The sequence below is a fragment of the Heloderma suspectum genome, chromosome 8 (assembly GCF_057233095.1).
Source record: "Heloderma suspectum isolate Gila_16-S chromosome 8, 16-S_ref, whole genome shotgun sequence".
Classification (NCBI taxonomy): domain Eukaryota; kingdom Metazoa; phylum Chordata; class Lepidosauria; order Squamata; family Helodermatidae; genus Heloderma; species Heloderma suspectum.
In genome coordinates this window covers 16,136,530-16,163,832 of record NC_139465.1, presented here as the reverse complement: position 1 = coordinate 16,163,832, position 27,303 = coordinate 16,136,530, and the positions used below count along the sequence as shown (strand labels likewise).

The 27,303-nt window shown below is 44.2% G+C and overlaps 1 protein-coding gene across 4 annotated transcripts in view; it reads right to left on the bottom strand.

The window, feature by feature from the left end:
• ZNF423 (zinc finger protein 423) overlaps positions 1–27,303 on the bottom strand; it is a 399,310-nt gene that overhangs the window by 169,463 nt on the left and 202,544 nt on the right. For all 4 annotated transcript variants that reach the window (XM_084812419.1, XM_084812417.1, XM_084812421.1 and 1 more), the window contains 2 exons: positions 12,963–16,186; positions 3,573–3,657 (listed from right to left, as the gene is read on the bottom strand). In XM_084812419.1, coding sequence (XP_084668545.1) covers positions 3,573–3,657; positions 12,963–16,186 — 3,309 coding nt within the window. The remainder of the gene's footprint in view (positions 1–3,572; positions 3,658–12,962; positions 16,187–27,303) is intronic.

Sequence of the window (27,303 nt, the reverse complement as noted above, 5' to 3'; positions counted from 1 at the left end):
CCTAACCAACCTAACAGAGCTGTTGTGAGGATAACATGGAGAGGAGAAGGTTCATGTACACCGCCTTCGGCTCTTTAGAGGAAAGATGGGATAGAAATGTAACAAATAAACACATAAATAATAAATAGAACTACTTGGGTCCAGGAGCTAGGTTTCTTCAGCTCAGCTGCCCAGAATGCCAAGCATCCTCCACTATTCACCACCTAAATGGGCTCCCCAAAATCCATACCTGGTGAACTAGGCATCCAGTGGGGGTGGGGGAGGGTGCAATGTACTTAACTGATGAAGTCACTGCATAATCATTTGTAAGAAATGACAAGCTTATCACAGATCAGATTTTCTGTGCATTTGGTAACCATGCAGACAAGAGGCATCAAGAAGACAATCCAGCAACAGGTAAGCATGTTTGCCATGTAGTCACTGAACATAAATAACAAGAAAACATCTGCAGCACCTTCATATTGGGCTAACATACTATCCATTTTAGTTATGAGGAAGAACCAAAAAATATGGGCTTCATCGGTAGAATATACTCCAACTAGATATTATGCCATAATAGCCATCAAAAGAAAACATGTGGCCCTATCTCCCAAGAAGATAATACTATGGCTCTGCCAGGAGATGACAGATCATTTGTTGCAGAAAGGCCCCCAAATTAATGTGTTCTTTTTTTACTCGCAGGTTTCCACCCCTCATCTGCACACATGCTTCCTGAACTGTATGCAGCGGTTGCTTTATTTTTTACTATCCCAACTGTCTCGACCATTGCCAAGAAAGAAAGGTTTGTTACTCAACATTAACCAATTTTATAAGATGAAATATCCAACTAATATATGCAATGCTCCTTAACCCTGCCAAATCATGTGCAATATTTTAAATTATGGGTTCCATGTGGCCCATGGTCAGCAAGCAGTTGTACTGGAGGGCCACTTCGAAATTAGTTGATTGTTGAATTGGCAATGGGCATTAACTGCATGAAGGACCAGTTTGAACTGCAAGTAGAGTGGAGTGGGTCACAGCCACCCCAACCATCCAAAGGGCACTACTGGCTAGAGCCATAGGCACAACCCTATGTACATCCTCTATGACTCTGCCTTGGTAATTTGGATGCCAAACATGTTAGAAGAAACACATGAGTGGAGGTCAGCATGGGATCAACCACTATAGAGAAGGCAGCAACCATACTGTTGGGGGTCCATGTAAAGGAGGTTCAACAAAATGGCGCCCCATCGGTGCTTTACTGCTTGAAGTCCAGCCACAGAATAAATCTTCCACAGAATGTGTACACTGCATAGTTCTAGTTCACAAATAGTTTACATTAAAAACACATACGTAGCTGCCTAAGGATATAGATCTTAATAAGAAGGGGGGGTAGGAAACATGGTGGGAAAGCACTGAAATCACCATGGTCCAATTAGCAAAGCTTTCACCCTTCACACCTGCAAACAAGAGATTGCATTAACACCTGCCACAAAAGCAAACATTTTTAGATAACTTCATTTTAACCTCACTGACACTGCCTGCAAGCTCCCCACTTAGCGCTACTGTGGAAATTACGATGAGTGACAGTACCTATTTTTCTTCCGGAAAAAGGTTTTGCTCTAATCTTCACTGTCAGCATTTCAAATTCTCCCTTCAACATTTGCGCATAATTCACATTAATGATAATGGGCACTCTGTACATGGAAGAATAGATTCTTTAAATGCTAAATTGTTCAGGGGAAATCATTATGATTATCAGAGATGAACGCCTGTGTGTGAACCTATGAAGAACACTGTAAGGCCCTTGAAGGATCTTGAACGACATACGTCTGGAGTGGCATGTGTAAGGAACTCCTCTGTGGTCTATGCACCAAAATAAACTAAGCTCTTGAGCCTTCACATATATTTATAACATCTGTGCAGACAGAAGAAACCATTTTCTCCATTCTTCAGGAGAGAAAAAAGCAGCCCTTACAGCTGCACCAGAAATAAAGCCCTTTTGACTGCAGCAACATTTTTTTACTGGGTCTCATCCCAAATAAAACCAAGCTTGAAAGAAAGCAGGGCCTTGCTGGAGATAACAAGAACTGTAAATGTAAAATGTGAACACCTAAAAAATAAAACCTTTCAGAAATCCAAACTGCTAAGGCAAAAAAAGAAAGAAAAGAAAGAAACTTAAAAAAAAAAACAACAACAACCAAGCGTTAAACAGGGAGCCTGAAATAAAACTTCTTAAGCATTTTGTTTTGACAATGTGTCTCAGAAATGCAGCAGGCTTAAGCTAAGGAAATGTGAGCAATTCAATGTCATGACATACAAAATTGAAGCATAATTGCCTCTAAGTGGTTGACAAAAGCGAGAGCTTTTTGCCCCCGCCCCCAGATAAAACAGAAAATTTATGGCATCAAGTGGAAGATCTTGTCAAAAGTTGCATTTCAGCATGAAAGAAAATGGGACAAGAAAGGGACAACTCGGTATTTAAGATATTTTAAGCAGCTTTTGAAATGAAGAGAATTGCTGCCTCCTAAACCAGAGGATACTTAAACACTGTCCGTGGGTACCACCCCACGGTGAGAAAAGGAACCGTTTGAAACATATATCCCAAGTAGCAAAACATAAAATTGGGAAAGAGAACAGAGAATGGAAAGATGGTGGCATGAGTGCACACCATGCTTTTCATACTCCTGAAACATTAAGAAACAAACGGTCATGAAAAGGAGATAATTGCCCCCTTCCTTCTCTCCACGTGAATTATGAGACAAGCCCTTGTGAGGACCAGAAATCGTTATCTAGTGATAAAAAAAGACATTGACTAGGGCTATGTTCAGATATAACACCAAACTGTGTTTTGTTTTTCTTAGCCTTCCTGCCAAACATGGTTTGTTTGGAGTTGACAAACCAGGATCTGAAACCACGGTTTGAAACTGGTTTGCAAACCATGGTTTGTGTTTACTGCAGTTAGCTGTTTTGTCTAAATTCACAGACCACTGACCACCATAGTTAGGACCAGCGCTCTTCCTCCAGAGGCATCTGCATCATGGAGATGAGAGTGAGCTTAGGAACTGAGCAGATGGGAAAGAAAAACAGACAAGCAGCTCTAAACCATGGTTTGCCTACTATACAGCTGGAAGCTCCATCCAGGGTGCAGCATCTTAACTATGGTTAGCACAAACCATGGTTTTGCATTACACAGCCTAGAAAGGATCACAGAGATGCTCACACACAACCCAACAACAAACCACACATCCCTAGTGAAGCTAGTCTCACATTTTAAAAACTGGAGGAAAATCCATACAAACCATGCGGCTTGGGCAGATGACATAATTGTTTTCCTTGCTCAAGAATGATAAGGGAAGTAACTGCATATCCTCCTGACCCACACAAGCCCTGGTTAATGCACCATGGGGATCAAACAGTAACCACACCAAAGCAGTTTGTATGAATCAACCCCTAACCTACTTGCATTTATTAAAGCAAAGTATGCAAAACAGCAGCACAAAATATTAAAAACTAAATAGGAAGGTCAACATCAAATATTAATGACAGAGAAGCCAGTAGCCTATGAGCAGCCAGATCGAAAGATTTCTTACCAATCATATGATTTGCGACATGGATCTGTATCTCTCTTTCATTCTCAAAGGTCATCTGGCACTTGATGCATTGATAGGTCTTTTTCTGTTTAAACAACCAAAAAGAAGAAGGTAAGAGAAGTTTGCTTGCAGCAGAAAGCAAAAATATGATAATCAGTACTGACCTCCATGCTTTAAAATTCCATATACTTGCACATTCCTCCACCACCAATCCTGCCCACAAAAATGAATGAACCAAGAACAATAAGAACTTAAGAATGAAGATGCAAGCTACAGCTTGGATACCAGACGAGGACAAATCCCAACATTAACGACTGCTTCATACAAGACATTTTGAATGATTGTGTACAGGATGATGTTTTAGGGGTACTGGTGAAAACCTGGATCTATCTGTGGTTTGTGAGTCATTTCCTACGGACAAGAGTTGCCCATCATCATGTTTCCTCATACTTTAAAGTGGAACTTTTATCAATGTATGTATCTGCAAGATTCTTTAAATGCCTTTTCACAAAATTTAAGGTGGTGCACAACCATTCAATAAAGCGCTCATATTAAAACCAACTTGGTTAAAAATTAAATGGAAAATTAGCTTTAAAATCAGCAACAATATAGCTATTTCAAATAAGAAAACGGACAATGAAAGAAGAAATAATGAAGAACAAAACAGGTGTTGCAAATTATAAGGTTTTATCCATCCACCCCAAAACATATAACAATACTGGCTGAAGCACAGCTGACTGGGATGCAGGAGAGGGCTTTCTCTCTCAGGCTCCCCCTAGGTTATGGAACTCCCTGCCAAATAGAGGACCATTTGGCCCCCTCTCTCATGGCCTTCTGCTACTTGGCTAAGACATTCATGTCCTGTTAGGCCAGAGGTGGGCAGCTTCCAAGGGTCAGCCCATGTGTTATCTACCCTGCATTAAGCATTTGACTTCTCAGGCTGAGAAGCTGTTAGTGAATTGATCCCCTGTACTTTTTAGTACTGCTTTTATCAACCTTTAACTGTCCCTTGTTTTAACTGCATTTGTAGAATGTTTTATTATATATTTTGGGAACTTCTTTTAAATTGTTGTAACATCCCCCTCCCCCGGCTGTAACTGCACCAAAAAGAAAGGATGTAAGAGTTTTAAAATCAATCAGTTAATGGTACAGGGCTCATGCACGGGTGCTACAACACAAAAGTCCCTGCTCTATCTGGCTACAGTTGCATTGCAGCCAAGGCGTATGAGATAATAGGTGTACCCTGCACCAGGTCAATGAGATAGTTAAGGAAAAAGTATAAAAATATTAATATTAACATTTGAACACACAGATTGTAAGGCCGATGCACCATCCCAGGGGAGGGACCTTCAAAACACAATTGAAATATCTGTTAATGAGCGCATGGAGAGCATGCCACTCACTCACTGTTTCTGTTTCCCATCTGTATGGTTATGCACAAGAACAGCAGCCTACATATTAATGCTGTTTTAGGAGTGACTCTGAACTCAAAATGCTGCAGAAATGAAACATAAATAACAAAGCTGTCATGAATATTCTACCAAAAAAGGTGATGGACGGACGTCCAACAATGGTTTAGACTAAAAGTGCAAAATCCCCCAAACTAAACGTTTACAACATAATCCTATACACTGAGTTCAGTGAGGCTTACTCCTAGGTAAGCATGCCAAGGACTGCAGATTTAGATTGTTAAAAGCGTTATGCCTTCTTTATTCATTGCAGTAAAACATACAATAACCTCTGAGCAAGAAAGTGTGCTTTCAGAAAAAGACATTAAATAAACTTCATAGTACACTCAAAGAAGTACAAGGATCACTTGCAGAAGACGTGAATTCCAGAAATTGTGGAAATCCTACAGTAAAACATGACACCGATTTTCTCCCACCATTTGTTATATGTTTCCTATGTCACACTAATGAAGCTTAGCTGCCGAAACAAGGAGATAGCGTGAAGAAGCAATTACATGAGCCATTTATTCAATCAGAGAAGATGAGGATTGTATTTAAGAGTGGCAGGGGTGTGTCTTCTTGGTGATGAGACAGGGGGAAATCTAGGAATAATTTACACAGGGATTAAAAGTTAAAATGGCTGTGACAGGAGAGCAATTTCTGTTTTTAAAAAAGCCCATTGCTAACATTACATTTTTCTTTTTGCAGATAATATCGTTTTACATTGTCAAATCAAACAAGAGGAATGTCTGTTGCTTACTAACAATGCCATGGAGATTACCTGATGTACACTACAGCAATTCATATACAGATTATACGAACAGCGGAACTAGAAGATACAGTAAGGGTGCAAAATATACAAGCTCTACTGAGTTATCCTAAGAGGTTTGCACTGTTTTTCAGCCCTGGTCATATCATGGACATGGAGATCACACGATATACCTAGCCAGACCCAAAGGGATATAACAACTCCAACCCTTCCATTGCATGGCATCTGTCTTCCACTCCAGACAATGGCCATGCTAGCTGGGTGTAGAACATTTAGGTCTGTTGGGAGTTATAGTCCAACACATCTGGAGGGCAACAGGTTGGGGAAGGCTGCTTTAAATGGTCAAGGAATTAGGCAAAGGCTAAGTGAAATCAAAGGAACCTCCAAAAGACATCTATGACTTGCTCCAGGCAATATGGAGGGACCACAGCTCAGTGGCAGAGCACATGCTTTACATACAGAAGGTTCCAGGCTCCATCTCTGGCATCTCCAGGTAAAGCTGGAAAAGACTCCTGTCCAGTCGTGCAATTAAGCAGTTTTAGGCTCTGGGATGGTTTAGGGGACAGGCATGGCTCATGGAGCATAATCCCATGGACCCATGGAGGATGATGTCCTCCAGTCCTTGAAATGCAAGGGGGCACTACCCAAGGGGGCCCATCCATCTCACCTGTTATTGCAGCCCCCTTGGGTACTGTTTTTATAAGGGTAAAGGAGAAACACAATTTGGCTAAAATTGGGGGGGGGATCAGGGTGTTAGGCTTGTGGATTTCATGAGAAGCCTGGCTATCTTACCCCCACCCCCATCCCATAATTCAAGCACTGATGTTCTCCTATACAAGCCCCATTGATACAGCAACAGACTTGCCCATTTCAATGAATGTTCAAATTTAGCATAAGCAAAAGGACAAGAAAAAGGCATGAATGAGGAGGAGGGGTAAGAGAGTGCCCAGGAAGAGGGACCCTAACTCAGGGGCAGAGCACTTGGTTTACACTCAGCTAGGTTCCACGTTCAATCCCTGGTCCTGCCAGTTAAAAACGGTCAGGATTTAAGCCTCACCTCTAAGCCTCACCTGCAGGATTTCAGAGGTGTACTTGTTAGTGGAGTATTGCTGGCATCCAGAGCATCCTCTATATTCTGAAAATGCCCTTTCCCTCTTGAGCTACAATATCAATACAACCTGGCACTTACTGAAACATGTTCTCCTATTGTTTTTAATGTAATCTCAATGTAGCTTCTTCTCTGACTATATTTTTTTCTAATCCTCTTCTGTTAGACTCAGTGTAAAAAAAAAAAATCAATAATGTTCCAAAAGAAAAAACAAAAACAAAGAGGAACTGGTCAAGAATTATAGAGTAGTAACGTCATTTGGACAGCTGTTGGCTGCTCAGTTTGTATTGCACACACAAGGCAGGCTGACTAAAAACTGCATTTTACCTGTTGTACTACAAATCAACAAGAGATTAGAAAACAGAGAACAGCATGTTGTTCAATTTAGCTTGCCTGGCTATCTTTTGATGCAGCCTTTTTAACAAGCTACTAAAACTTACAGTTCTCGGGAAAGGATATGAGTGTTCAGGGGCCCTGACTGTATTCTTGAAAGCTTCTAACAATCTATGGGGTTACTTTCAAGCAATCTGGTTCAGAGGTGCAGCTACTGTGTGCATAGGAATCAAACTGAAAAAGATAAACAATTGACTGCAATTATCCCAAAAGGAACATGTGTATTTGCCCTAATTACCCTAACACTGATTTCCACAACCCCACCATTACATCTGGCATTCGTTAGCCCAGATCCAGCCAACGTTGAGCATGACCAACAGTGCAATCCCATGCATGTTTACTCAGAAGTAAGTCTCACTATGTTCAATGGATTCCAAATTAACCATGTTCAGAATGCAGCCAATGTCGCACTGAAACTAAAGGAATAAGTTAAGTCATGACTAAGTCTGGCTGCATCCAGCCACAAGGTAACGTGCATATCTTTCCACCCATATAATTAGGTTGGAAGAGGTACATGTTCTCCAGATCAGCATAAAGCACCACGGAGATGGCGGTGGTAACATGTAAGACAAGACTCACTCTTAGGTAAACACAGCGGAATAAGGAACTCTTCTTCTCCCCTTCCTCTTACTCTGAACTATAACTACATGGAACCCCATCCACCCCTTATGCTAGTATATTCAAATTATCTGCTAAAAAGTGCAGGAATATTGAGAATGTGGGCTTAATGAAATCCACAGGTCCTACCTCTGAATCCTCCCAACTTCAGGAAAATACTGCAACCAGCAGGCATAGTACCCTTCCAAAAACAGTAGCGGGGGGGGGGGGATTACAAAAGAGAAGGGGGCACTCTGTAATTCAAGCGCTGAAAATGGGTGATTCTCAGTAGACAGCGTGATTAAATAAAGTAATGAAGAGCTTGAGATTAGGGACTTCTTCCTCAGCCAAGGACATAAACAGAGAGAGGTGTGATGCAGATATCCAGGCTGTTTGGGGGTGGGGGGGTCATGGACTTTTGACTAGAGATGGGGGCCAAACATGCCCCCCTCAGACTTCTAAAGGGGCCCATCACAAAAGATAGGGGGCTGGGGGCACCACTGTTATTCAAGCACTGCTGCTAAAGGAGAACTTCACATACACACTATTGCTCAGCCCTGGGGAAACAGGCCTTGCTCATCTCCTTTTAAATGTCAAGGTTGACAAAGCCTGAGGAGGCAGGCCAGAGCCCAGACCAAGAGCAGTATTATGCCAAATTGATAGGTTTCACAGAGAATTATGAGGGGACAAATAAAAGGGCAAAATCATTGTTTGTATCCATCAGCCTGCTCACAGGATTGTTATTGATAACGGGAAGGTAGAACAGCAGGTCTAAGGCATTAGCATATATGCCAATCGCAGGCTCCTGTGTAATGTGCAATTTGGTGCAGGCCTGAATTCTGATTTTTTCATTATCTTCCACAAAAGAAATCTGCCCTCTTGGGATGAGATTCAAAGCATTTACTTTGTTGAAGAACTTAAATTCTCTCTGGAGAGAAGAGGAGGTATGGAAGCTCTTGCTGAAGAGACACAGTTAAAAGTAGGCATAAGGGGGACGGCAGCGATTTCCACTTATGACAATTGTGAAGAGGAAAGGAGGGGGATGTACATACAGCAAGAGCTTGGAGTATTTTAGCCTCTGTGTGTGCAGTCATATGAAATCGGAATTAGTTTGGCATAAAAGAGTAGGCCTGTTCTTTAAGAAGAGTGTGAAACACAATGAAGAACCAAGAAGTAGAAAGACGACGATGGGACTAATAAGCAGTTTTGGATGATGAACTCTCAAGAGGCTTCACACTGAAGGGAGAGGTGTTTCCATTCCGTATTTTATTCTCTGCAGAATTAGATGTATATCACAGCTGGAGGCAGGTCTAGTCACCGATTCGCTTGACCCCGAGGGAGCACTATGCAGTTGCAGTACTAAAGCAGTGAGTGAAACAAAGCAAGGAATCTTTCGCTCGGATTGTTTCAAGCTCTGAGAAATCCTCTGAACCCAACACATTTTCACAACTGGCAAGATCTACAAGACAGACTTTTAACAGCTCTATCCTCCCAGCCACATACAAGATGATGCCTCATCAGGGCAGATGGGGGCTCCCGGCTCAAATAGGGTAAAGGACCTTCTAGCAGCGCCAAGCGAGTCGGCGGCTTTATGCGTTAAATCAAGCTTAATTAAAAATGGTCACGGGGTGTGAAGAATGCTATGCGTGCTGCTCCTTTGCTCATCAACCAAGAAACATTTTGAGCCTTACTAGTACTTCCTATTTTCTTTGGGACACCGAGCAATAAGTGATCTACTGAGCCACCAATGGACGTTTAAAGAAATTATTTCCAAAGGCCACCAATGGCAGACATGAATGCTCTCTCTCAGAAGGTTGCCTATGTGCTGAAATAGTCAAGAATTCAGTCATTAAGTACAGATGACGGTAGACGAAACCCATGTCAGGAAGCAGCTGTTGGTTTGATCATGAGCTAGTTTGGGAATAAGTTGCGACTTAATTTTATGTTTTGTGTAAAAGAACACATACACACAAATCCTTCACATTTCAATACATGCAGCACATTGAAGATATTTTTCAAAGATAGAAGAACATACCTAATTTAAACAAGGACTTCACATTCTTTACTCAAAGCAAAGCAGTAGAAAAGTGGAAAAAGTAGAAAAGTGGCGGCTAAGAAAATAGTTCTTATCCTAAATAGAATGGAGTTTGGTTTATAATTAAGCTGGAAACAGTTAAGGGGTGCGTGGCTGCTGCCACAAGCACCAGCTTTATGTGCTCTTTTCCTCTCCTCCTCCTTATGGGAAAACGTCCTATTACAAAATGCGTGACACAATGTCAGGGTTGGCAGCAGCACACAGGACCGTTGGGTGACTGCTGTTATCTCAGCGTGCTGGGAGGGCCCACCGGTGGTTGAGATGGGCTCTCCCACTTCCCCGTCCTCCTTGGCTCTGAGCAGGGCAGCAGGGAGATGGTAGGAAGCTGCCATTTTGACACTCCCACAATGCCCCTGAGTGATGATGCATCAGGACATGTTAAGAGAGGGAAGATGGCAGCTTTGCCATATGTGGCACCCCTGCCTGAGGCATTGGCAGCATCACCACTAGCAAACCCACTGCAGGGATGCCCATGACATTCCTGAAGTGGTATCATCCCGATTACATGACATCACTCTGTTGTGCATTCCCCAACCTCCACAGAGCTCCACTGGCATCTGCTTGCAGGATGGGAAAATGCACAACATGATGACATTTGTGTTGCATGTTCTGAGACAGAAGACGCTACTAGGGAAGCAAGGAAGATGCGTGGCTGCTGCTTTCACTGTCAGCCACATATCTTCCGTAACACCTAGCTCCAGCCTTAGACTGAGATGTTTTCTACCATCCCTCATGGGGCATGATTTGGTAAAATTAATGCAGAAGGAACCTAGAAACCCAGATAGCTGCCTTTTTACTGAGCCAATCCACTGGTCCATCTAGCTCAGTACTGTTTTCACTGACTGGCAGAGGCTCTGGAGGGTTTCAGACAGGAGTCTTTCCCAGCCCTACCTGGAGATGCCAGGGGTTGAACCTGAGACTTTCTACAAGCAAAGTATGCACTCTGCCACAAAGCTACAGCCCTCTGCTAGAACCCTGAGTTCCCACCTTCTTCTGTATGAGTCACATGCTCAACAGTGACCAACAGAATCCCCTGCCAAAACTCTTAAGAAAAAGTTCACAGTTAACGAGTTTCTCTCCCAAAGGGATATTTCATGTGTTACTTTTTCTAACATGGAGATTAATTTCTGCATGAGAAAAAGACGTTTGTGTGTGTGTTAAGAATTGAAGGGCAGCAGAATGTGTTTTCCATTGCTGCTGTATGTATACCAGCTGCCTATACATGTATTCAAAGAGAAAACTCATGCCAGTCTTCAAATGTTACAGCTTGCACATTAGGGATGCTCCTGATTTCCATCCTAGCTGGAATCTAGGAGGGAATCCTAGGTACCAGCAAGGGTAGAAGCACTTTTGGAACAGCACCAGCTCTAGGCTCACAAGGACGCAGCATGAGCACTTTCTGATTAGCAGGGACGCTGACATCATTTACCAACCCCGCGGAATTCCCTGTTCCCTTTGAGCTTCACTGCAATCCTCACAGTAGCTGGGGGGAGTGAATTTTCTCAGCAGCGATATATAGTTGTGAGCTATCACTGTTGTAATGATAAGTAATTTGGCGTGGCCTAGTCTTGGATAGGCAATTAACAGGGGATGTCTGGGTACCCTTCTTTTGGCCACTAGTCTCGGGTGTCAGGTCTCGATGGTCCAGCTGGAAGTGGTTCTCTAAGGCAACTAAGACCCAATAGCTTTATAAAAGACCTGCTCCTGGTAGAGATGGAAACTTCTAGTCTTGGTTGGTTGACATGGATCAACACAGCTGCCTCCCTCTCCTTGGGGGCGGGGCTACAGGGATTGTCATGATAAGTGCCTTCACTTTAAAATTTACTACTACACCACTGAGCACCAGGTACACTGAGGGATGCATTCTGGTTTCAAGTGAAATGACCAATTTGGAATTAGAAATTAATTCTTTATTGAGACATCATTTAACTTTCCAATAGGCTCAGACCAGATAACAGCAACTTTTGGAAATCCTTGAAACTCCACCTGGAATGACTTTATACAGGAATGACACCTTCCACTAATATTTTAGGGATATGATACCAGAACCAGTAGTACTTGCCTAACCATGCCACAACCACGCTTTCCACCAAATGAACCAATAGCTAAGCAAAGTAGTTATGACAACAGAGCCCTATTACAGTGAAATAAAAAATAATACATATTTTAAAAAAATATATCAATAATATCTGGTGCTTTAAAATAAAATTAAACGTATAATGCTACATTTTTACGGTTAGGTGAACACACCTGTGGTTTGTGGTTACTTACTGTAGAGCAGTCACATCCCACAAATCTTTGTGGTGCTTCAGTGCTCACACATAAGTATGGCTCATTTATTCACTCCTGGGTGAGAGAGCTAGGGCACAATCCTATCCAGATGCCTGTCGGTCTCCGAACTCAGAGGCTGACAGGCGTCCTATGCAGAGCCTGAGGAGCGCAGCGGCAAACTTTGCCTCCACGCTCCTCCCACTCTGCATTTCTGCTAGACAGGCATTTTCACCTGTTATAGCTGAGGTGTCGGGGAGGGAAGGAGGCTGGGGAGGCCGGATGATTCCTCATAAGCCAGCCTGCTCAGTCCCTTGCCCTCCCCACCCACAGGAACACCCCCTTTGCCTTTCCTCCAAGGTCACTTTTGAGACCTCGGAAAGGCAGCCAGTGCGTTTCTCTCCTCATCGGCTGTGAAGGGGAGGGGAGCTCAGCCACCTAGGTCCAAAGTCGGAGCACTGTCTCCGACCTCGGATCCAGGAATCCGAACTATCCTATGCCCCCCCCCCCCCATGGCTGTCTAGGGGCTATGAGATCGCTTTCCCCCAGCACACACAATGGGAATTTTCAATACTGAAGAGAACAGAGATATCCCTATCAATCATGGTGTTTTAAGTACGCATTGGAGCCATATGCTCAATGTACACTTCTGAACTGAACATATATTTATGTCAATTATTATGAAAAATCTAACTTATGTGGCAGTACTTACTCTGGGAACGGGGGATGTCTGGGTACCCTTCTTTTGGCCACTGGTCTCGGGTGTCAGGTCTCGATGGTCCAGCTGGAGGTGGTTCTCTAAGTCTTCAGCACTTTCAAATTTGACACTACACTCCGGGCACCTCAGGCTGCCACAAGGTCTTTCACTAACTTCTGGCGTGGTCATGCCCAAGGATTGTCCATTGGTGCTCCTCGTCATGCATCCAGCACACAGGCCATACGGTAGACCATTAACATCCAGTTTCACCAAGTCTTGCTTGTTCCTGAAATCTTTCAAGCACAGAGCACACTTGTAGAGTTTCTGCAAAGCCTGGCCATTGGGAGACGATGCTGCTGAGTTCCCTACCAATTTTTGCATATGGAATGTTCCATGGATTTTCAGCTCAAGAGTCGAGGTGACCGTCTGCATGCAGACAACACAGCGAAATCCAGTGAGGGAATTTCTAAGATCGGGGTGCATCTGGCAGTGCTCAATGAATTCCTCTTCGCTCTGCAGTGGCATTTTGCAGATCCGGCATGTTCCTGTATCCAAACTCTTACTGTGAGTTACTTTGTGCTCCGTCAGGGTCAGAAGAGATGGGAAGCGTTCCCCACAAATGGGGCACATGTAATGCTTTGCTGGGCCTCGATGGGTCTGCATGTGCTCCCGGAGGCCATTCTCTGAGAAAAAGGTCCTTGAGCAGATGTTACACTTGTGACTACCTTTGATGAACTCTGCTTTCTTCCTGGAACAGTCATCCTCCCCTGGTCTGATGTTATGGTCCCTCAAACGATGGTTCTGCAAAAGGACCTCCATCGTATAAGCCGCCCCACAGATATCGCAGCCGTACATGGGCTCAGAAGCGTCTACGTCATCCTCACTAGCTTCATGGCTGTTTGAAGTATCTGGGTTTTTCATCAACATGTTCTGGATATCTGCAGAGTCCGCCTTCTTATTGGCTGGCGTCATGCCATTAGCTGTACCATTCTCGGTGCCGGCATCGAAGACACAGTGTTTCTCCCGCAAATGTTTTTCCAGCAAGATGATAGCATGGAAGGCTTTGCTGCAGAACTTGCAGTTGTATTTTTTGCTGTGGGTTGTAATGTGGCACTGCAACTCCACCTCGGTGCTAAAGGTCTCTCCACAGAAGATGCATTTGTGTGACTTCGCAGGGTTGCCCAAATGACTATGCTTCACATGGATCTGAAGGTCCGCCTCCTTCCGAAAATCCCAGTTGCAGGCTGTACACCGATACATCTTTTTCTCATTGCTGTGCTTCACTGCCAGATGCACTTGGATAGATACCTTGGAGTCGAAAACCTCTTGACACAGGGTGCAGTGATACAACACGAAGGTATGCATGTCTAACAAATGCTTCTGCAGATCATCCACCGATGAAAACTGCTTGTCACAGCTCTCACATACATAATGAGTTGAGGTGGTCATGTAATGGACAGTGAGGTGCTGCAGGAGAGAGTCCTGGGAATCAAAGTCTTCTTTGCACTGAGGGCACGATTGCTTCCTTAACAACAACTCCAAATGCAACTTCAAATGAGTCTGGAAGCTTTCAAAGTTGGAGAACTTTAGCTCACACTGATTACATGGGTATTCACCGTTCGAAACAGAGTTGACGTTAGCAGACAGCCGCTGCCTTTTGGGGGAAGAAACTTCAACATCAGAAGAAACGGGACTCTGCTCGCCTTTGGACTTTTTATTGTGGGCCAGTGGAATGTTCTTGTGGTTTTCTTTAATATGTTTAGTTAGCTTCAGGATGGAGCCAAAAATGGGTGAGTTTGTGCAATACGGACAAGAATAAACCTCCATAAAAGACTGTGATGGCTGGACCACGGGGGAATCCAATTTTGAGTTTCCTATGTTGCAGTGAGTTTGCTGGATGTGCTCAGTCAGAGAAGCTTCTGTCAGAAAGCCCATGGAGCACTGGTTGCAAAAGAAGGCATTGTTACCATCTTGAGCTGTGGCACCTGGCCCACAGTGAGCAATACGGATGTGTTCCTGCAGGCTGTTGATATCCGCAAACATCTCTGGACAATAGTTACAATGAAAGGCTGAAATGTTGCTGAACTGCATCATTGGATATGCATGGTTTTTGTGCACCTTTCTCACGTGTTCGTTCAAGTTGTACAAGGTGGGCATGGATTCAAGGCAAATCTGGCATGTGTGGCTTTGCTGAGGTTTGTCCACATGGATGGTCTTCAGGTGGATTTCCAAGACCGCAAGACTGTTGAAGTCACGCTTGGTGCAGTACGGGCAGCTATACGCAACCTTTGACCAGGTCTGCCCCTCTTCTCTTTCCAGGGATCGCATCTTCTTTTGCCCCCTCAATGGTTTCAAAGTCGAGTCAGGAGTGGAGCCCCGCTCCACTGACGCACTGGAATCCGGAGTGGCGCTACTCATGGAGGCCACGCTGCCCAAGACAGGATCGGGACTGATGCTGTGATTGCTGGAATCAGGCTGCCGATGGCTATCCAAGTGGCAATATACTTCCTCTACTGAAGAGAACTGCTCCGGGCACATTGGGCACTTGTGTTTTTTGTTGGCGTGAGCTTGGTGGATGTGGGAAAGCAGGGCGTTTTCATCGGCAAATACTTCAGGGCAATGGATACACTGCAGGTCGGCCTTCTCGGAGAGCTGTGGGTGACGTGTCATGACATGCTTCTCCAAGTCTTCAGTCTGGCTGAACGTCTCCTCGCAGTAGTCGCACATGAAGTCGTCCTTCTTGGCCTCCTTCTCGTTCTTGGCCACGTGCTCCTTGTTCTTCTTATGGGCCTGCATGTGGCTCTGCAAAGAGCTGGTGGAGGAGAAGCCTCGCTTGCAGACAGTGCACTTGAAGGGTTTGCTGGAGCTGTGCGTCTTCAAGTGGATCTTGAGGTGGTCACTGCGAGAGAAGGCCGCCTCGCACTCATGGCAGTGGTACTTCTTGTCCCCCGTGTGCAGCTTGATGTGCCGGTCCCTGCTCCTCTTGTGCTTGAAAAGCCGGCTGCAGTAGGTGCATTTGAAAGGTAGCTTGTCACTGTGGATCTGCTCGTGCCGCTTAAGGTAGCTCAGGCGAATGAAGGACTTATCGCAAAACTGACAGGGATACGGCAGGCCGGTCCCCCCTTCCTCCTCCCCGATGCCGAGATCACACCCATCTCCTATCATCTGAGTGGGTGATGCAACGTCTTTGCTGGAGGGAGATGAAGCCACCCAGGAGAGTTGTGGGTCGTCATCGCCATCTGTAATGGGAAAGCAGAAAGGAGATTAAAAACAATTCCCAGTGCATCTGTGAAAATAGGGACAAAGCCGTTCAACAACACTATGGCCCTTCTGCTACCACAGTATTTAAAAAAAAGAAAGAGAAGGAGAGAAAAAAGATTCAACTGCTGAAGGAAAACAAAACTGAAAGAACCAGTGCCACAAATTCCTCTTGAATCTTAAAAGGATATTTGAGCAAAAGGAGGAAAAAAAGGGAGACAGCCTACTGCACAAATCTATTTAAAAAAAAAGCCAAATACAGAGCATCACTATTAATGCTAAACAATTTCTCCTTTCTTCCCCACCCCCTCCCCAGTCCCTCAAGCAGGTTTAACACCTGTCTACTGTATTGCCAAGCAATAAACAGCGAGTCAAGAAAACAAAACGCAACATGCCTCAGAGCGATACAAACATTTCTAAGAGCTGCTGTGTTAAGTGCTCGTACGTGAGCATTTTTCAGCAGATAGTCGTTGGAACGGATTTCAAATAATACAGCCTGGAAAATCCTTCCCGGGCCTGCCTCAAAATGGAAAAGGCTGCATCGAAGCAGTTACAGTCAGAGAATCTCAATCTCTCTCTCTCTCTCTCTCTCTCTCTCTCTCTCTCTCTCTCTCACACACACACACACACACACACACACACACAGTCACTCAGTACTAGAGTGACATAAACAAGATGGATTTTCCAAAAGCCCACTTGCACCTGAAGTGATACTGAAATCAATGGTCAGAGGCTCAACAGGGCAAGGTGTCCAATGGCTTTTAAGCCATCAATTAACAACAAAAGAGATGCCCTCTGTTTGCAATAGGAGGGAAGCATTCCATGCCACACACCTAACTTTAAAGGTATACTTCCGTGTGGTTGAGCTCAGCTTGGATCCAGCGCCAATTTCATGCCATGTGTGCTTGCCAACTATGCTGCAAGACAGCAGATACTTCAGTGGCAGCTAGAGAAGGCAAGCATTTCCACACCGCAGCTCAGAGCTACTGGGCCTGGCATTACCATGGCATATGGGAGGTCTGTTGGGGAACCTTCACCATATTGTGGGGAAAGACAGGGGTTGAGATATCAGATCAATTTCTGATTTGCAAAACTCTATTCCCTTGAATAAAAAGAGAAAGAAAAAAGAAGCTCAATTCAAAACTTTCCAGGAATAAAAGATTGCTCTTCCTACACAGCTGGTTTTTCTTTCACATTCATTCCAGCTGTTTTGATCCCTCTTGTTTTCACATCTTCCACAAATGCACAAACACACATAGACTGGGTTTGTACAACTGACTAACCCACTCAGTGGTTGGGTGTGGTGTGGGTTGTTGTTGAACCGTGGGTTGTTTGTTGAACCATGGGTTACCGTGTTGTCTGAACCCAGGACATTTCCTGCCAGGCGGCTTGTTAACAACACAGTGTGGCTTGCTTTTCTCAAACATGCCATCTTGAGAACCTAGTTTGTTGTTGGGTACTTCAAGGTGATTAACAAGCCATACCACATGGTTAACAAGCCACCCAGCGGAAAATATCCTGGGTTCAGACAACATGCTAACCCACAGTTCAACAAACAACCCACAGTTCAACAACAACCCACACTTGAGTGTGGGTTAGCATGTTGTGTGACCAGCCCCACAGACCTGATTCACATCACCACAGCCCACTGTGGCTTATTTAAGCCACAGTGGGTTGCACCTCTCACAGGCACGAAGTTGCCAATTCAAATCCCCCCCATTGAGGCTTCTGGTATCGTCCGTACCCAGTGAGGTTGGCTTGTTGGGGTCATTAACAAACCACCCCACAACCTTGAAACAAGCCATGGGTTCTGGGTGGTTTGTTAACTGCCCCAACTAGCCATCCTCACCAGGTTCAGTTAACATGAGAAGCCATGCCCAGTGAGGGTAATGATGTAAATCGGGCTAGCACATGACCGACACACACAGGGTGGTTAACAAGCCACCGTGGCTTATTAACCATCTTTGTGTTGTGCAAACTGGCCCAGTAGCAGTTTTTCACCATCTTGATTCTTCCCCACCTCTTCATAAGGTTTCTGCTAACAGGCCCCAAATTGGTGCAAATTCTCAGCCCCTCATCCACTAGTGGCCCCCCCACCCTTGCTACTTAATTTCTTTGGCCACTTTGATATGCCTATTTCCTGGTCTGGATCTTTGTGGAGTCCCAAGCAGCAGTCTATCAGTAGGTTCCTTACCTCCAAGCAGGATGTCCCCATACAAAGCTAAGAATGTGCCAGAGTCCTTGGAAAAGAGGCCCAGGGAATAGTCTGAGAGTATTTAATGTTGCACCACTGCTGCTGTTAAGCAGGTATAGACCTGGTCAGCCCCTTGGATGGGAGACTCATATTAAGAATGGAATATTTCAAATACATTTAAAAATATACTTTTAGTGTGTCCTCTTAAACTGTTTCCAACACTGCTCAGTGCCTGGCCTCACTGCCAACTAATAGCATCCATAGCTGGTCCTTCTTTTCTGCCTTATAGGCTTCCCTTACCTCCTTTTTGTTATTCTGGGGACCAAACCAGCATTTGGAGAGAAATACCGCCTTCCTGTTTATTGCTGTGGCGAAAAAGGTGTTGTCCCCGCCAAGACATAGACAGGTGTGGGTAGTGACTCTCCATTTTCAACATTCACAGCCTCCTCAAGAATATCTGGTGGCGTTCGTTAGAACAGGTCTGCTTTGTATCGTCACAGATGCTGATTTTATTGACTCCTTAAAAATTGGCCAACTGTTTGTTTAAAGTCATCTGTTCCCAAACTGTGGGTGAGCCCCTAAAGTTCCAGAAAGGGAGAGGTTCCTGCAGCAGGCTGAGCCACAGGTTCTTTCTCCTAGTAACAGAGATTTAGCACAGCATGAGCACCCAAGATTGCTCTGCTAACCATGAAATCTGTGAAGAGGAAAGGGGCACATAGGAGCTTCTGGCCGGCTAGTTTTGAGAGTGAGCCTGAGATGCTGTTGTCTAATCTTCTTCCAAGAGACAGCCAGTGTGATGGTTGGATTAGGACTGGGGGAGACTCAAGTCCAAATCCGGCCATGATGAGGATTTAAGGTGCCGGAGGGAGAGAGAGAAGAGAACCATGTATGCCACCTTGAGCTTTTTGGAAGAAGGATGGGGCATCAATGTAATTTTTTTTTAATGCCCCCTGTTGGATTAGTGCTCCCATTCACAGATTTTTATGCACATAACAGTGGGCTGCCTACGTAAGAGGAACCTGTGCATTTACCTGTTGAAAAGAAGGCTGCCAGTGGCTGGTAGGAAGGAAAAGAAACATTCCAAGAGTGGTGGAAGTGGTTTGCACACATGTCCCCGGCCCTGAAAACAAATGCCTCAGGATGCAGCAAACATGTATCAAAACCAAGGGCTGAATTTCAGTAGAAAAGCACCTGCTTTGCATGCAGAATTCAATATCTGCAGCATTTCCAGGTAGGCCTGGAGAAAAGACTCCTGTCTGATACCTTGGAGAGTGGCCGGCAGAACAGCCTTCCCCAATCTGGTGTGCTCCAGATGTTTTGGACTTCAACTCCCATGAGCCCAGGCAGCATAGCCAATGGTCAGGGTTGAGAGGTGGTGGTCCAAAACATCTGGAGGGCACCAGGTTGGGGGAGGCTTGTGTAGACAATAATGGACCAAAGGGTATAAGGTAGCTTCCTTCGTTCCTATCTTAAAGGCTAGCCTTGCTTTAAATCTACCATCTCTTCAAATACATAGAACAGGGTGGGGAACTGGTGGTCCTCCAAATGTTGCTGGACTACAACTCCCATCACATCTGGCTGGTGCTGGTGGGAATTGGAGTCCAACATCATCTGGAAGACCACATATTGCCCCCTCTTATTCCAGTTCCATTCTACAGCTACTTCAAGCAGAAAAGCCATAGTTCGGCGGTAGATCACCAGCTTTGCATGCAGAAAGTCCAAGGTTCCATCTCTGGCAACTACAAGTCGGGTTGGGAAAGACCCCTGTCTGAAATCCTAGATTGTTACTGCCAATCAATATAGTATACAATACTGAACAAGTAGCTCAATACTGAGATACAACGTAGTAGACAATACTGAGGTTTTACTCAGTATAAGGCAGCTTCCTACTTTTCACTTCCTAGTTTTCACTTTAGAATGTCTGTCTACCTTCACCCTAAATTTAGAAAGAGTCCAGAACTCATTTGAGAGAAACTGCTTTCTTTCCTCTCCACCACCCTCCCATGCCCTTTTTTCTTTCCTTTTTAAAGACAACTAGCTTTATTTTGTTAAATGTAACAAGCTCCTTCCAAGAAGGTTCCATCTGCTTCTGGGCTCCTGTAACATGCCAATTATTATCTGCATGTTATCATCTGAACAACTTGGGTCTGCCACATCTTACAGAGTGCCTTCTCAGCTAAGCTCATTACACTCCCCTCAAGAGGGGCTGCTCCACATCCATGTGAGAATAGAGCTACAGATATATGAAGCAGGATCTTCTCTCTAGTTGCACCACAACTATTACACTCACTCTGTGGCAAAAGAGAGCCAGGGTGCTCTACTGGACAGGGCGTTGGATCAGAAGTGCAGAGACCCAGGTGTGCATTCCCCACCTAGTCAAGAAACTGCCTGGGTGACCTATTTCTCAGCATAACCGACCTCAGAGGGTTGATGTGAAGATAAAATGGGGGGGGGGACACCATGTCTGTGGAGGAATGATGGGTAGGTATGCACTGTAAGGTTTATGCCACAGAGGCATTTAGGCCTTATTGCACTATATACTAGTCTCATTGGAAATACAGGATAGGATGGATAAAATTAACAGTAAGAGCAATGCTAACACTAATAAAAACAATAACAACAGCAGGTTCTGTGTAAAGATCTGTAAGTGCTCTATCCATAGCATAATGGTTGAACAAGACGTAGCATACGGTCAAGGTGGTGAAACCAATCACACAACAGATAAAACCTACCAACTAAAAAGATAATTTGTATTTTAGGGCTGCAATCCTACACACATTTTCTTAGGAGTAAGCCCCACTGAACACAGTGAGACTTTTGTGTTAAAACAGGTAGGGCTACGTGGGATTGTTTTGTACATTATTTGATGACTAGTAATAATCACTCAGTAATACTGAGATATATTTACTATGATTATATCCCAAACAGAGCACATACTTAGTGATTTGGAGGCCCTTCCCATTTTGCCCATTCCCCCTTTACACTCGTACAATATAATAATTGTGTGTGCACACTCTGTACATTTTGTACATTTCTTATAAATCTAATAAAATTATATATAAAAGGACTTGCGCCACAGGGAGGCCTGTCAACCACTGTCCTTGTATACCTTCAGACAGCTGGTAAAGACTTTTCATTCCACTCTGCCCTTTGGTGAATAGCAAGATCTGAACCTTCCACCCCAGCATTTTACTGCCAAGTTGTGCTTGTACTTGCATTAGGCTGCTAATTTTTCCACTCTGCTGCTTTTTATTATATTTTTATTATCTTTTAGTCTGCTATAGCTTCTTTTCTTTTTACTGTCAGTTCTTCATGTAAACTGCCTTGGGCATGGATCCATAAAAAAGCATATACACACACACACATTAATATAATATAATATAATATAATATAATATAATATAATATAAACATATAATTAAATGAACAAAAAGAAACAGCTATCTAAGGAGAAAGATAGCTTTCCCACAGAAGAAAATCTGGCAAGTATTTAAGAGAAAATATTGAAGACTTAGACTAAATTGTCACTTGCCTAATTCTCGCATGAGCCTCAACTCTGCTCCCCACACCTATGATCATACCTTGTGCAGAGGAGAAATTAAGCCTAGCTCTGCAGATTGTAAATCAACAACACTGCCCATAATGAGCAAGCTTTAAGCTTTGCTCTGGACAGCCTCTGTCTCGCTCTCACGCCAGCTCCAGTCACAGGGGACCTCTCTCACCAAGCAAGAAAGGGGGAGGTTGCCTCCCCCACCCCCAAGGACTTGAATTAATGGGCTCTTCTGACTGGAAGGATACAGCTGGCTGCTTGCTCCCTGGATTAGATTCAGCAGGGAAGGACCAGCAAACCACTGCACAGACTAATTCCCAACTCACGCCAGCTGGGCTCCTCAAGGGGGATGCAGACTGTGGAGGGTGGGTGGACCGGGGAGGCACAGGGGGGCTTTTAAATTAGGGCAACAAATGGTGAATTTGCTTTCAGGGTGTTTTCTTATTTTTAAAAACAGCTACATCACACCACCATCACATTATTAAAACAACAGGCATTTGTTGAGCCAATGCTTCGAAATGCAACATTGCAAGAGTTAAGGGCTAAACATTTGCAAAACGCATCAAAATGACTTGCTCTTAAATCAGAGAGTTTATATTCAATAGCTGTGGCTTTAAAGCAGTCATGACACCTTCAGAGCAATCGTATCCAATGTTTACTCATATAGATCTCATGGGGCTTGCTCCCAGGAAAGAGTGTGTAGGATTGCAGTCTGTGAGGTGATGGCCACCGAGGGACCGAGATCCAGGTGGTTGGGGTTCCAAGCACCAAGGCTTAAAGCTAACACAAGGGGCCAGCAAAGCAACAGAATCTCCCCATGTTTTCCTGTTTGAGAGATTATCAAGCATTGATTGGCTCCCAATCCTTTACCTTTACCTTTTTACGGCCAAAAACATCTCATGGCCTCACACAGCTCTCTTCAACCCCCCGGCAAACCACAAAGGCTCAGACAGACTTTGAATGCTAGGCTGCTTCTATTAGGAACATAGGAGGCTGCCTTATACATATCGGTAGTACATGCCCTGGTCTCCTCTCGTTTAGACTACTGTAATGCGCTCTATGTGGGGTTACCCTTGAAGATGGTTCGGAAGCTGCAGCTGGTACAGAACGCGGCGGCTTGCCTGATTAAAGGCAGCCGCTGGTGAGATCACATCACTCCAGTGCTGAAGGAGTTGCACTGGTTACCAGTTGTTTTCCGAGCCAAATTCAAGGTGTTGGTTTTGACCTTTAAAACCCTATATGGTTCTGGCCCAGCCTATCTTAAGGAGTGCCTCCAGCAACACCAGACGGGCCGCTTAGCAAGATCATCAGCCAGGACAGCTGGAGTGGTGGGGACGAGGGAGAGGGCCTTTTCTGTGGTGGCCCCCACTCTGTGGAACTCCCTCCCTTGGGAACTCCGCCATGCCCCCTCTTTAATGAGCTTCCACCATGCATTAAAAACATGGTTGTTCAGGCCGGCATTTGGGGTGGGTTAGGGCATTTTAGAAAATGTTTTTATTGTAGAATTTTATTGTTTTAAACTGTTTTATTGTATGCTGTACATCGCCCAGAGTGGCTGGGTGACCAGCCAGATGGGTGATTAATAAATTTAATAATAATAAATAAACAAACAAACAAACATACATACATACATCAGGCTCTTTGTGTGGTATTGTCAACTTTGACTAACAGCAGCCCAGTACTCCACCTTGCCCCAACCTGATGCCCTCCAGATGTGTTGGACTACAACTCCCATCATTCCCAGCCAGCCAATGGCCATGGTGCCTAGGAATTACAGGAGCTGCAGTCCAACACTCCTGAAGAGCACCAGGTTGGGGAAGGCTGGTTTATTCTGACTAATAGTGGCTCTGCAGGGTCTTAATGGAAAAGTATTTCCTATCACCTGCTCCAATTCTTTATACTAAATGGAGATGCCAGGAGTTAAACCCAGGATCCTCTAAATCCAAAGCCTACGTTCTGTCACTCAGCTACATTCCATCCCCATTACCAAAAAAGCTGGAACGCTTTCTATTTCTTCTATTTATTTTCTCTATTAATTATTATAGGTATTTCTGTATCACCGTTCAAGGGAAACGCCCCAGGCGGTTTGCATCAAAAAGAGATACATGGAAATAGCTCAAATACAGATTAAATAAACCAAACAAAACACAGTAAACACAAAAAATAGAACGGTAGCAAAAATCTTTAAAAAGCAACACTCAGCAGGACTAACATTGCATCTAAAAAGCCCGGGGGGGGGGGATTTTTGCTGGACGCTAAAAAGACAGCAAAGGAGACACTAGGCAGACCACCTTTAAGGAGGACATAGGCAAACTGGAACAGGTTCAGAGCAGGGCAACAGAATAGGGGTATAGAAAACAAGTGCTGGGAGGAAAGGTTGAAGGAACTGGGTGCATTTAACCTGAAGAAGAGAAGACTGAGTGGAGGCATGATACCACCCTTCAAATATGTGAAGGGCTGTCACATAGCAGAGGGCAAAAACTTGTTCTCTGCTGGCCCAGAGGGAAGGACTACATCTAATGGGCTTAAGTTACAGGAGGGTAGATTTCAGCTCAACATTAACTATACTATATGCTACCTCCAGTATCAGAGGCAGTATGCCTATGTACACCAGTTGCTGGGGAAGATGCTGTTGCACACATGTCCTGCTTGTGGGTTTCCTGTGGGCAGCTAGTTGGACATGGTGTGAACAGAACCCTGGACTAGATGGACTCTTGGTCTGATCCAGCAGGGCTCTTCTTATGTTCTTATTAGCAGTAACTTCTAGACGTTAAGAGCAGTTTGACAATGGTGCTAATTACCAAGGGCCATGGGCTCTCCCTCACTGGAGGTGTTCAGTCAGGTTGGACAGTCATCTATCTGTCAGAGATGTTCTAAGTCTGGATTTCCTGCAACGAGCAGGAGGTTGGACTGGATGACCTGAAAAGCCCCCTTCCAACTCTATGATCCTCTATGAGAACAACATGCCGAACCTTAGTGCTACCCACCTTGCTCCAATTTTTTTATTATTATTATTTATTTATATTTCATTTCTATACCGCCCAATAGCTGAAGCTCTCTGGCTGGGGCCCTGCAGATGGTCCTCTACTGAAGACCTTAACATAGGTAGGTACATGTGGAGGCAGACAATCCTTCACGTACCATGGTCTTAAGCCATAAATGGCTTTAAAAGGTAAAACCCAGCATTCTGAATTAGGCCTGGAAACAGACTGGGAGCCAATGTAGCTAATGTACTATTTAATTTTAATTTTATTTATTTATTTTGCATACAGAAGATGCATGGGGGAGTAGGGGATGGCACTGTTTTAAATTGGATGACAGTTGTTGTCCATTGGAATAATAATTCTGCATTAATGCAATCAAAGTAATGTAGAAGAATGAGAAATGGGGGGAAATCACTTTTCCAAAAGGAGATTAAAGTCATTAAAAATGGCTAATCCTACAGAGTGGGACTATTCCAAAATAGGGCAATCATGTGACAAGCAGAAGGCTTTTGTCATCAAGCACAGCAAGTATCAGAGCAAATATGAAAAGGGGGGGGATTCAATAAAAGTAATTAGGAAGGGGGGAAAGAACAGTAAACAGGCTTGTGAACCAAGCCTTCTTGAGGATAGATGCGTGGGTCATGGCTCTTCCATGAACAAACTCGATAATCAATCACTAAACAGTGGAGACATTTAGCAACTTAATGTTCAGTGCATTTTACATGGCTCCGTGCATTCATCTTCATCACTGAAGAGCTAATTCCAGACGGGATGAATCCAGTAAATGTATTTCTTCCTCTAATAAGAGCAATTTGGCCTGAACTGTCATATAAATCATGCTCGAGCACCATTTATCTTTCAGATTAACTTCAGCTCCATACAAAATTTTACTCAGGAAGCAATGAAGAGCCTGCCCCAAACATTTCATGGACTGCATTTCACGGACTGAGAAAGACATAACTAACATATCCTCTAGCTTTAGTAGTTTAGTAGTGCTGGGGGTGGGGTAAGAATATACTTTGCTACATTTGTTTGCAGCTTTTGTGTGCCGCCCCATACCATAAAATTTTGTCTGGGCAGCTTACGATGAACAAACATTTAAAAAATCTAAATACAAAACAAAACATAAGGCTATAAAATCAAAACCAGCATAAATACGAAAAACTTACAGCAACCTCCAAATTGAAAGATATTGTAAAAGTGAGAGGCCCAAACTATACGAATTATTTAAAATGCCTCGGTGAATAGAAAGGATTTAACCTGGTGCCAAAAATATCACAGGGATGGTGCCAGATTAATCTCTCTGGGGGTGCCACTCCCCAAAAGGCCCCCTGTGTAGTGGTTACCCACCTCCTTTCATTCGGCAGGGATACTCAGAGCAGGGCCTCTGAAAAAGATCTTAACGTTCAAGCAGGTACCTATGTTTGAAGGCGGCCTTTCAGGTAACCTGTTCCCAAGTCGTTTGGAGATTTAAAGGTTAAAAGCAGCACTTTAAAAAGGGCCTGACCAGGAGCCAGTGCAGCGGACAAAGCAGAGGCATAATATGGTCAAATCGCCCAGTTGCTGTCAGTAATCTTGCAGCCCTATGTTTCACCAACTACAGTTTCAATCCATTTTTAATGGCAGCCCCATATATAGCACATTGCAATAATAGGCTAAGTGGGAGGTCAGCAGAGCACAGGTAATTGTGGCCAAGTTAAAGTCACATTTGGAAAATTAGTGCTTTTACCTTAGAGAAGCTCCCTGAGGTCATCCATACCTTCCTAACTGCAACCCCAGGCCTGAGTGTCAAGCTTCAAGGCTGCAGAGTCTTTACAAGTAGCTCTCCCTAGGGCTGTAACCACAGCGGAGATGGGGGATGAGTATTTATTTATAATATTTCTAGGCCGCCTTGCAGAGCAAGAGCACTCCCAAAGCAGCTTACACCAATAAAGTAGATGGATGCAGTAATAAAACAGCACATAAAAACAACAAACAACAGCAATAAAAACATCTGGCCTAAGCAGAACTAAAAATCTACAACATAACATAATTAGGGGAAGGACAGAGTAAACAAGTAGGCATTTAGGGCCTTCTGAAAAGTCTGCAATGATGAGGCCTGATGGAACCCCAAGGCAACCCATTCCAGAGGTGTGGAGCCACTGCAGAAAAGGCCCCCTCTCATGTGCTTGCCCATCTAACTGCCCTCAAAGGTGAGCAAATGAGAAGGGCTTCTCTTGCTATTCTTAAATTGTGGGTCGCTGATATGGGTGAAGGTGGTCCTTCAAGTAATTTGGCCCCAAACCATTGCTTTAATGGTCAAAACCAGTGCTTTAAACTGGAATTAGAAATGCACTGCTAACCAGTGCAGCTGGTGCAGTATAAGCATTAT